The 12,383-nt window shown below is 35.6% G+C and overlaps 1 protein-coding gene across 2 annotated transcripts in view; it reads right to left on the bottom strand.

Moving 5' to 3' along the window:
- Positions 1–426: 426 nt before the first annotated feature.
- Positions 427–12,383, bottom strand: part of LOC131952337 (uncharacterized) — a 30,784-nt gene continuing 18,827 nt past the window's right edge. For both annotated transcript variants that reach the window (XM_059314953.1, XM_059314952.1), the window contains 4 exons: positions 3,265–3,467; positions 1,922–2,073; positions 883–1,070; positions 427–549 (listed from right to left, as the gene is read on the bottom strand). In XM_059314953.1, coding sequence (XP_059170936.1) covers positions 506–549; positions 883–1,070; positions 1,922–2,073; positions 3,265–3,467 — 587 coding nt within the window. In that variant the 3' untranslated portion in view covers positions 427–505. The remainder of the gene's footprint in view (positions 550–882; positions 1,071–1,921; positions 2,074–3,264; positions 3,468–12,383) is intronic.

Here is a 12,383-nt window from a genome sequence, read left to right on the forward strand (position 1 = left end):
TAGTGCTAACCACACTATCCCGTTCATATGCGGAAGTCACAGAAACAGGTGAACTCTGCTTCGCTTGCCCCACTGATTATAAAACTATAGAAAACAAACTGAAAATAAACAACTGGTTTTTCAAACACTCCAGCTTTAATTTACAATAGCAACAATAATTTGAACAACATAATTACTGACGAAAGTGACAATGCTTACTTGTACATACAAACGGTTATGGGCATATACTTAATAAGGATGGAACTGCAAACTAATTATATATATATATATATATATATATATATATATATATATATATATATATATATATATATATATATATATAATATATATATATATATATATATATATATATATATATATATATATATATATATATATATATATATATATATATATATATATATATATATATATGATGTTATTATCAAGCTGTAAAATATGCTAATTTATTTGTGTATTACAATTTTTATTCTTAATAATGAAGATATGCCTACACTTAGCTTTAAAACTTGATAAAAATAGCTAGAACGTTGGCGATTCCGAAATCTGAAATCATAAATAAATCATGATAAATATATAAATAAATAAATAAATATACAAATAAATAAATAAATAAATAAATAAATAAATAAATAAATAAATAAATATAAATATAAATATATATATATATATATATATATATATATATACATATATATATATATATATATATATATATATATATATATATATATATATATATATATATATATATATATATATATATACATATGTGTGTGTGTGTGTGTGTGTGTGTGTGTGTGTGTGTGTGTGTGTGTGTGTGTGTGTGTGTGTGTGTGTGTGTGTGTGTGTGTGTGTGTGTCTAAGACTGTGACTTACTCTTGTTGCTCATCAGAGTACCATTCGCTTCTTTGCTGTATGTGAAAACTGGAGCGGAGCTGGTGTACGTCCCTGATGACCACAAACAGATGGAATTCTTTCTGTCTTCCACCATGAACCAGACGGTTGCGGATGAACAGATGTCCAGAGTTTTGGTCACAAGGAACCTGCGTCTGTTTCCGCTTTCTCTGTTTTATAAAATAACAAAAAATGAGTATGATTGTATGTAATACGTGTAGAGAAATACAACTTAAAGTAGAGTAGAAACTACTGTGTGCATTGTGTATACATTTGGATTTTAAGGCTCAAGCTAGAAAGCTACATCATAAAAGATACCACTGCGTAATTCTCTGGCATTCATCAAACAATATTACCAATGTCATCTATTAATATACTACTAAAACTTAAAAAGGTGGATGTTTGTTTATTTATTTATTTATTGTTTTTTGTTTGTCGGTTTATCTAGATCAGAGCATCGGCACTATGTGTAGACCTGTAAAATATCTTTACTTATTATTGATATTATTTTTTTCTATAATAACGTCCAATGTGTAATAAGGCCTACATGCCAACTGCTGTAACCGTTTCAAAATAAAATGTATTATCATTATTATACGCGCAAATTTCAAAACCAGTTTCACATCAAAGTCACTGAGCGAAATCGTGCTATACAATCTTCTTAGTCGCTCACCATTCTATTCCGTTGGCCAGGCATTCTACCGTATCACAAAGTTCACTACAAACAAAATTATCCTAAAGGATAATTAACTACATCCACCTACCCTCTAGATATTTTGAAGATTGCATAATGAAAGCTAATAAGCAATTAAAAAAAAAAACTAGTAAGTTCTGAAATCAAAATATATATTGAAAAATCTAACTTTGATTGTTTCTTCTACTTAAAATATATGTTTCTAAATCTATAATAACAGTTTTTAAATAATAAGATTTGTAATCTAGTCTTTTTTTAAAAATAGATTTTAATAGATTTTATACATTTGCTAAAATTTAAAGTTTGTTAACTGCAAATAATGTTCACCCGTTGGTAGAGAAGTTTGCTGCGTTTGAGATGTCATTGTAAGGGGACTGAACTAGTCTGTCAATCGTGAACCAGTTATTGTAGTTACTGCCCGTGGCATTGAACAGCATCGTCATCACAGTTTTCCCCGTGTCGTAGAGCTCCAGTTTGACCTGTTTATTGAGAAACGAAACTGGTTTGATTTAATGTACACCAATGTGCGAAGAAGGTATTTGACACGCTGGTGGGGAAGGGGGGGGGGGGTTAAATAACACCATGTCTACCTAATTGGCCCAAACACCCTCAGTCTACGCTACTGGCCCTAAAACCCCTAGCCTACACATTGGCCCTAGCAACCCCAGGCTACACATGGCCCTAGCAACCCCAGGCTACACACATGGCCCTAGCAACCCCAGGCTACACACTGGCCCTAGCAACCCCAGGCTACACACTGGCCCTAACAACCCCAGGCTACACATGGCCCTAACAACCCCAGGCTACACATGGCCCTAACAACCCCAGGCTACACATGGCCCTAACAACCCCAGGCTACACATGGCCCTAGCAACCCCAGGCTACACATGGCCCTAACAACCCCAGGCTACACACTGGCCCTAGCAACCCCAGGCTACACATGGCCCTAGCAACCCCAGGCTACACACTGGCCCTAGCAACCCCAGGCTGATGGCACTAGCAGCTAATTTATAATATAACACAAAGAAATATTTCGTGAAAAAAAAATATAAATAAAAGAATACACGTATAAACGGATACATAATAATAAGAGAACAAATAAAAGAGTTAATAAATCAACACTCATTTAAAAAGGTGAACAGATGAACGAAACGAGTAAACGAATTAAGAAATTAAGAAAGTATTAGTATACGAATGAACGAATGAAAAAATGAACGAATACAAGAAAGAACAAATAATTGTTTGATCGAATAAACAGGCAATAAAAAAGCAGGAATAAAGAAATAAAGTAACGAAGGAATCAAAATATGGAGGTATAAAAATATTAAGGCATGAAGGCATAGGCCTACAGGAATCAAGTAATTAAGAACTAAAATAACGAAGGGAAGAAGTCATTAAGAATTTAAGCTATTAAAGGAATCTTTTTCTTTTTCTTTCTTAATTGTAATATTCGACGGAATTTTCTCCATCATAATTAAATATAAATTCTTTTAATTTGCCCCCCGACCCCATATATTTTTATATTTAAAATGCAAAACTGCAGCAAAAACAGCTTTTAATTTTTTTTTTCCAAACCATTTTGGCGCCCCTAGGTTCGGCGCCCTGGGACATATGTACCCCCACCCGCCCTCGCTACGCTTCTGTGAAGGGGGTCAAGGAATCCACAATACCTGAGTGATGTTTGAGGGCCAGGTATTTAGCCATCTTGACCGGAAGTGCGCAGAAGAGTTGTCGCCGGTTTTCGAAATGGAGGAGAGGTCCAGCGCACCCAAGTCTCCATCGCTGACGTAGGCGGTGTTTATGTAGGTGGAGTAGAGCGACACATTGTTAAAGGCCTGTCCTCGGAACACGAGAATCCACTCACCTTCCGTCACTGCAGGAAAAAGGACCAGTCAGGTTTAGCGCAGTGTACATGTCAGTAATAAAGTGGGGTTTTGTCATTGGGAATTTTGACACACACACTCACACACAGACACAGAGACACACAGAGACACACACAGACACACACAGACACACACATATATACTTTTTACTTTCTCTTATATAAAGTATAGTAAAAAAAAATCGAGATTTTCACAAATCTCGACGTGTTACACCTCTCCGAGTCGGAAAAAGTTTTGAAATTTTGTCTGTAAATGTTTAATCGACATTATCAAAAAGTATCTAATAATTAATAACGTTTATAAAGGAGTAGCGATCTATTTCGGAACCCAGGACGAACTATCAATTCTGCACCCCCACCCCAAAATTAGGTCTTATATAGTGCTATATTTATCCGAGATCGGGAAAATGCAACCCTACCTCCCTAATTTGGAAAGGTCGGGGCGCTTTTTACCAGTCACATTGCCTTTTTAATTTGGTGTCACATAATTGATATAGAAAACGAGAAAATAATTTCGTAATTTGAATTTCGAACATTTCAAACGGTTATCTAATTTTAATTGGGCTTGTAAGTCTCGTTTTCTCTGACTTTGAATTAGAAATCTGTCCTGGTGTATAGAGTTTTGTAATGACGGAGTAGGCCTACTTGTTTGGTAAGTTTTGATGAATCGTTTAGATTTGGGAGTAACGGCGGAAGTAGTACATTGTGATTGTAGTAGAGTATTTCGAGTAGTCGAGTTCATCTTAAGTTAAATGATTTCAATTTAGTAAGGAACACACTACAAAGAAAGGTAGGCGTTCTCTGGTTGAAAAATCTTTAATTTTTTTAGGAATCTATATTACCACTCTTAAAGTATTAATATATAATATAAAATAGGATGGAATTTATAACTAACCGTAATCTTTGTTTTTTCAAATTATATTTTCAAAATTTAATAAAAAATTATAGCGATATCTTAAAAAAAGCGTCCCTTTATTTTAGGGATCCAAAATATTTAATTTAATTTTAACTGTATGTATAATTCAATATTTGATGTCATAAAAATTGAATAGAAGTATGTTATAATAAAGCTACCGTTTTTAGACTTTCAAACAAAACCTATAGTTAAGTATTCAATAGATGAAATATATTGTTTTTACAAGATTACATTGCTAATACAAAAGATTTGTTATAATTATAACGTAATGAAATTTAGATCGTTTAATTCTTTTTCTATCATGTCTTAATTACAATTAATTAATTTAGCTATTATTATGTAAGTTATTTCCCTTGTATACAATTTCGGTATTTGAATTTTTAAATGGGAGATAATTCGTTGCTTAACTTTACATTCGTTTCAATTTACTGCTCCTTGGGTTGACCGCTTACGCATAAATACAACTTTAAGTTGTTATTTGCTATTTTAAAAATTATATAGAGCCTAAGTTCTAAACAAAATAGTTTGGTAGGTGTTTTTAGTATTAGCATGTTGAAAAACCAATACACCAGTAGTCGTTGTAGATTGCATACATAATGTTAGTAGCCATACAGTCTTAGTCGTAAATTAAACATCTAATTAATTGTCTTTTCATATTTTCCACCCTCTCCTAAAGGATTCAAATATAAAAAACTTTAGGCTGGAATCTATAAAATTTATAACCTTTTTTTTTTCAAAAAAAAATCGTTACATAATCATACAATATAGACAGTCAAGTTTAAAACAGGTAATATCCGCTTTGGAACTCTCATTTGGAAGACTGCAGAGAGCCCAACTTTTTTTTTCAGTGTTTTTTTTTCCAGCACTTTTCTCTCCCGGGAGGGGGTGGGGGGGAGCACTTAAAATTGTCTAAAGGGGGGGGGGGGGGGGGTTATCTCGTAAAGTACAAGGTAGACTCGTGGACTTAGCAATAATTTCAATAAAATGTGACTGCGCTTGCAAATTGAAAATTGAAGAATTTAGTACAAACGTTTGAGACGAAGGAGGCACGTAAAATTTGATTTTGATGTCTACATATAACGTGTACAGTAGCGTAGCGAGGGGAGGGGCGGGGGGCATATGTCCCCGGGCGCCGACCTTAGGGGGCGCCAAAATGGGTTGGAAAAATAAATTGAAAGGTTCAAGGGGGTGCAAATCGAAAGTTTGATATGGGGGAGGGGGTGCACATCGAAAGTTTGAGGGGGGGGGGGGGTGCAAATCGAAATCTCGAAGGGGGGGGGGGTGCAAATCGAAAGTCTGAGGGGGGGGGGGGTGCAAATCGAAATCTCGAAGGGGGGGGGGGTGCAAATCGAAAAGTATGTCCTCGGGCGCCGGGAAGGGTCGCTACGCCTCTGAAAGTGTATGCAATTGATAATAAATTAATGTTACTTTTACATAATTGTCTTCTTATACATATGTTTTAATAATTATTTTTTGTGAAAAGAGTCGTTTTAAGAAGTTTTGCCTATGGCGCGTACAGTTTATTTTTAAATACAGCGAAACATGTGATGGATCATTGTGGAAAACTGGTTATATAAGAATTGTCCGATATTAAAAAACAATTGCTTTAATATCATGTTTATAATACGCTACAGCTCTTGATTTTTATTTAAGCTTATGTAAATATTTTCATGCTGAAATACGAGACTTAACCACAGAAAAAAACATAATAATTAAAAAATAACACCCCCCCCCCCACACTCACTCACACAAGTGTGTAAAAACATTCAAGTTTTAATTGTTTTTTAACACGCTGTTTCATAACACGTTGCTATAATAAAGGGATTATCTATTCATTCAATATTTAATAGGGAACGTCTGCGGAAAAAAATGCCTTCCACCTAGCGTCCTCTATGCTGGTCGGCAAAATGTATTTTCCACGCTTCCATGTTTCGCCCTTTTTAATCCGACTCGATCGGTTCGGCCTCTTTATTTCGGATATTAATGAAATACGTTCTGAAATCTCTATTACTGCGTATCCGTGTATCTTTCATCTTTTATTTCTTTCAACTCATCATCGCCCTACTCCCAAACCAGAGGCGTAATGACCATTCCCGGCGCCCGGGTACAAAGATGTAATCTCCCGGGTCAAACTTTCAATATGGCGCCCACACCCCCCCCCCCCGGTAAATTTTTATATTTATATTGCAAAACTGCAGACAAAATGAGTTTTTAATTTGTTTCCAACCCATGTTGGCGCCCCCTAGGGTCGGCGCCCCCTAGTGTCAGCGCCCCCTAGGGTCGGCGCCCGTGTACAAATGTATCCCCCGCCCCCCATCGCTACGCCTCTGCCCCAACTCCGAGATACTTCTACCCCTCCCCCTTCTCAACGAACAAAATATAATTTACGAGCCGACCCGCGGCGTATAATACGCCGCTATTTAGTAGTTTTATTTTCTACTTTTCAGTAATTCATAATTTGTGAATTCGACAGTACCAATGCTGCCACTGAATATCTCTGCTTTAAAACACTATCAGTAACTCGTTAAGGACGATAACCCCCACCCCTCCTTTCCCCAACCCTTACCCACCCGTGAAAGCAGCCTCCTCTTAGTAACCTCCCCTAAGTTTAAAATCGCTTCACACTAAATTATCTGCCCCTAAAAGCCGTCACTAAACCCGGCTCTACGATTGTAAACATTTAGCGTGAACCACAGTTTACCAGACCATGTAGGGGTGGGGGTGGTGGGGAGCGCGCTTACAGCTTGGTGTTTTCTAGCGTCTCCAAGAAGAGAATTATATATATATAGATATACAAAATATATACTTTATCAGTATCCATCACCCGGAAAATTTGGTTACTTAGCCCCTTCGAAATTTTTCAAGAGCCCTTCCGCAGTTTAAAAAAATTGAAAGAAACACTGCTGCGCATGCGCAACATAAAAAACACAAACGTTTACACAATTTTATTTTCACAGCTTCCTAATCCGATGTAATCCTGTGCTTGATTCTATTTTAGATTGATGCCATCCAACGGGGATTAAGCCTGTATCACCGCCTGCTGTAATGTGTGTGATACCTTACCGCGTTTCACATCTCGTCGACAGAATTAATTATATTTAACTTTTAGATCACCTCAGCGACTTTAAAGTGGGCGACCACCAATCGACAACTAATTGCTGATGTTGATATGGATTATAAGTGATATTAGAAAAAAATAAAATCATAATTGTAATCAATATATATATATATATATATATATATATATATATATATATATATATATATATATATATATATATATATATATATATATATATGTATATATATACTAGGCATACTGCCTAGCTTCGCTTAGGTTTTCAAAAACATTTGATAATTTGAATACTAATTATTTGGTGATGGATGAGGTGTGGAGTGCTTAAATTTAAACAGTAATGCTAATTTTTTTTTTTTTTTTTAATATATATAATTTATTTTTCATCATCTATTTTTTGGCAAGTTTGTTTATTTCCTCTTCTATTTCATGCATATTTTTCAGCATATCGTTGACCTTGTTTTCATCCATTTCAAATCTCACTACTTCTGGTCCCTTTGATTTATTTAAATTGTCTGCTAAATGAATCTCCATGATAGCAGTTGGAATATTTATTTGTTCAAGGTTACGTGACTGAGATTTCAAATCCACACGCCAGGACACTTTCTGCAGAGTGTTTCCCCACATGGTTTGTGAGACTATGCTATCGTGAATTTTTGCCTTGTTAGCTTTCCAGAATTTCCTAAGAGCAGCAGCTTGCTCTTCAGAAAGACCACCCTCCTTCTTTCTTATCTGGGCAGAGAGGAATGCTTCTAGCTGAGTCATGTCCATGTCAGCTGATACCATATTTTTTAATAAACCCGCTATTCTGGAATTAAGACGATTAAAATCATCTTGAGATGCATTAGGATAAATTTCCTCTTTAAGGACATCATCTGTTAACTCCGTGTGTCCATGATAATATCGACGAGAAAGTCCTGTTAACAAAGCTAAGAAACATTTTGGATCATCAACCATTTTTTATGGCACAGTAATGCTAATTTTAGAGAAGATGTTGTATGTTGTTTAACAATCGCTTTCAGAGCAAAAATTAGAAAGTACGCAATATATAACTAAAATGGAATTAGAAATACAGAGGTTCCATTAACAGTATATCTCATAATTTATATTACATTGACTTTAAAAATTAATTTTTTATTTAATTATGATACGTAGCTTAATTAACAACTTATTAGGTTTAAAACAAATGTTATACTTTGTCGTTTTCTGTTTCTGTTTAAAATAGTATACAATTATTTGAAAAATAATTATTAAAAAGGTTACCTCCCTTAAAAATGGACCGAATGACGTATTTTTTTGTTTACTTTTTTTAAAAACAGTTACTATGCTTATATTTAAAAATTGATATATGAACATATTTAACGACTACAATGGATTTTTTCCGACGTGAATAACGTTTTTTTTGTTACCCTCCAGGGTCGGTCTACGACCTCAAATAATATTAAGGGGATCGTTCGTCAATTTATTTATATATATCTCATATAAGGAGAATTTCACTCGCGGTCATCTTTTAGCCCTGCTCGAGGGCTTTGAGTCTAACCAACAGTTTTTCCATACGGCCTAGTCAGCTATAGAAGTGTATGCAAAACATTAGCTTGATGTACAGAGGTTAAGTAACCTAAAACTTGTGTTGGAAATTCCCTGTTTTTCCCATAAAATACAAAGATTATATAGGGAAATACGACTGGTCAGTTTTGACCCATTTAACGAATTTTCCAGGACATGGCGAGTTTTTTGTGACACCCCCAGGCATTCTCCTACCACCTCACAAAATTTCAAGGGGGGTCGTCGGAGGAAATGTTTTTCGTAATAGAGCTCATATTAAGAGAATTTCACTCGCGGTCACTTTTTAGCCCTCGTCGAGGGCTTTGAGTCAAACCGACAGTTTTCCCTAAAGGTCAAGCCATTTACCTAAGAGCATGCAAAAAATTTCCCAGATGTTAAGACAGTAAGTGCCCTAAAATCCGTTTTGAAATCACCCTCTGTTTTTCCCATAAAATACAAAGATTATATAGGGAAATACGACTGGTCAGTTTTGACCCATTTAACGAATTTTCCCGGACATGGCGAGTTTTTTGTGACACCCCGAGGCGTTCTCCTACCACCTCACAAATTTCAAGGGGGGTCATCGGAGGAATTTTTTTTTCGTAATATAGCCCATATAAGGCGCCGGTCAGTCGAGGTCAGTTTTGACCGCCTCCTCGTAGACTTTTCGGCCAACCGTCACCGGCCCTCGTGTTCTATCGCCCCAAGGCACCATCGTGCCAAATTTGACGCGCCTGCGGCGCAGGGAAGTGCCCTATAGGGCACCTGACCACTTTGCTTTATATATATATATATATATATATATATATATATATATATATATATATATATATATATATATATATATATATATATATATATATATATATATATATATATATATATATATATATATATATATATGTATATATGTATATATATATATATATATATATATATATATATATATATATATATATATATATATATATATATATATATATATATATATATATATATATATATATATACTTATACATATACATACACACACACACACACATATATATATATATATATATATATATATATATATATATATATATATATATATATATATATATATATATACATATATATACATATATATACATATATATATATATTTATTTATTTATTTATATCTATGGGGCGTAGAACGTCCCTGAGTCCACTCAGCTCTAATGGGTACCCAACTCATAATATGGGAAAGTTAAAGTGGCTGGACATATTGTTGACCTCTACTTTTAATACTTCATGCTTTACCAAGTTAAAACAAATGGGGTTCGGCGTGGTCAAGTTCGAACCTTCGGGTAGATTAGGCTGTTTGTTCTTGGTTTGACACAGGTTATGGAAGCAAATTCAAAAAGCAAAGCAGGCTGAAATCGGAGTCAACGGCATATATTGCGCATAACAAATTGACAGGTATGCTTAGTTGTGTTGGAGGGAATCTCTTCCGGGAATCTTTTCTAACACTAAATATTAAGAACGCAGAATACGAAGAAAGAAGCTACGGTCACTGAGCATTTAACCAGTAAGTCTTATCAAAATAGCACTTGGTTGTAACAAATAGTGCAATTAACTACATAAACATGCCATAAATGTGAGATTAATCAATACAACTTCTAATAAAACTAATATGAAAAAAAAACGAAAAATGAAAATAAAACTAATTTGCTTTCTTTCATAAAAACTTTGGTTTCTCATGAGATCTTTTACATTTTTTTTGTTATCAAGTTTCGAAACCTTTCAATTAGTTTTAATACTTTTACCAGTGTCCGTCCCACGTCAAGGAAAATTTACCCCACAACCCTGAAGTTTTAAGCCCCCCCCCCCCTTCACTTCAAAGAAAAAAAGAAACACAGGTAATAAATAATCAATCAACTACATACCATCACTGGGCACTTTACCAAGATAACACGCAGTGCTTGAAGGGACAACACTACCGGCGCCAAAAGTGAACACATCCGCTCCGTTCTTTGTACACGTTTGTACGTCTGCTTCATAGGTAACGCTGGGACAGGTGGCATCGACGCTGCAGGCAATGCCACAGGAGATTAAAGATTCCTTACAGGAAGGGCTGGAGCAGAGCGTGATGGAGGTTCTGTTGCTAAAGAGGATGCGGTCCCGTTTCTTGTAGATGTCGAATTTGATCTCAGAGGTGATGAAGGAGGCGAGGAGGATGAGGCTGGTTATAGTTAGGAGCCATGGTGGAGGGTGTGGTGGAGACATGTTTTGGGGTATAGTTGAGGTGGGTGTGGTATTTGATGTGAGGGTGCTTTTTTTCCTGCTGCAGGTGATGTTTTGTTATTGGTGCTATTTGTGACTTAGTGCTACATGCGATGTTGTTGTGTTGTAAGTGATGTGGTACAGGTGATGTGGTATTAGTGGTGGAAAAGATGTGCTGTTGAAGGTGATGTATTGCAGGAGATGTGCTACAGTTGATGTGCTGTTTCAGGTGATGGGATACTACAAGTGATATGGTACACGTTATGTGGTGTTACAGATTATGTTGTGTTTCAGATAATATCGTGTTGTAGATGTTGTGGTGTTTCAGGTGATGTAGTATTACAGATGACTTAGTGCTACAGTTGATATTATGTTGACGGTGATGTTGTACATTTACGGTTGTGCTATAAGTGATGTGGTACACGTGTTTTTCTGTCACAGGTGATGTGGTACTACAGTTGATGTAGTCATACAGTTTATGTACTGCTACAATTGATGTACTGCTATGTTAATGTAGTGTTACAGTTGATGTAGTGCTACATTTGTTGAAGTGCTACAGTAGATTTACTACTACAGTTGATGTAGTGCTACAGTTGCTACAGTTGATATACTCCTACAGTTGATGTGCTGCAACAGTTGATGTAGTGCTACAGTTGATGTAGTGCTACAGTTGATGTAGTGATACAGTTGATGTAGTGCTACAGTTGATGTAGTCCAACAGTTGATGTAGTGCTACAGTTGATGCAGTGCTACAGTTGATGTAGTGCTACAGTTGCTACAGTTGATATAGTCCTACAGTTGATGTAGTGCTACAGTTGATGTAGTACTACATTTGATGTAGTGCTACAGTTGATGTAGTGCTACAGTTGATATAGTCCCACAGTTGATATAGTCCTACAATCGATGTAGTCCTACAGTAGATACAGTGCTACAAATAATGTGATACCGAAAGTGAAGTGTTTCTCCAACAGACGACACTAGTGTTTATCTTGTGCTACTGGCAATGTGCTGTCTTCACTGCTCTACGTAAACCTTTGCGAATGTAGAGCCTCAGACAATGAATGTCTTAACTTCCAGACTTATATAGCTTCTTCTTCCCCCATTGTTTTTCTGCTTTGCCTCA

This window comes from Physella acuta, unplaced genomic scaffold, assembly GCF_028476545.2.
Source record: "Physella acuta isolate Inbredline_101_S28 unplaced genomic scaffold, ASM2847654v3 ptg000867l, whole genome shotgun sequence".
In the NCBI taxonomy this organism is placed as follows: Eukaryota; Metazoa; Mollusca; class Gastropoda; family Physidae; genus Physella; species Physella acuta.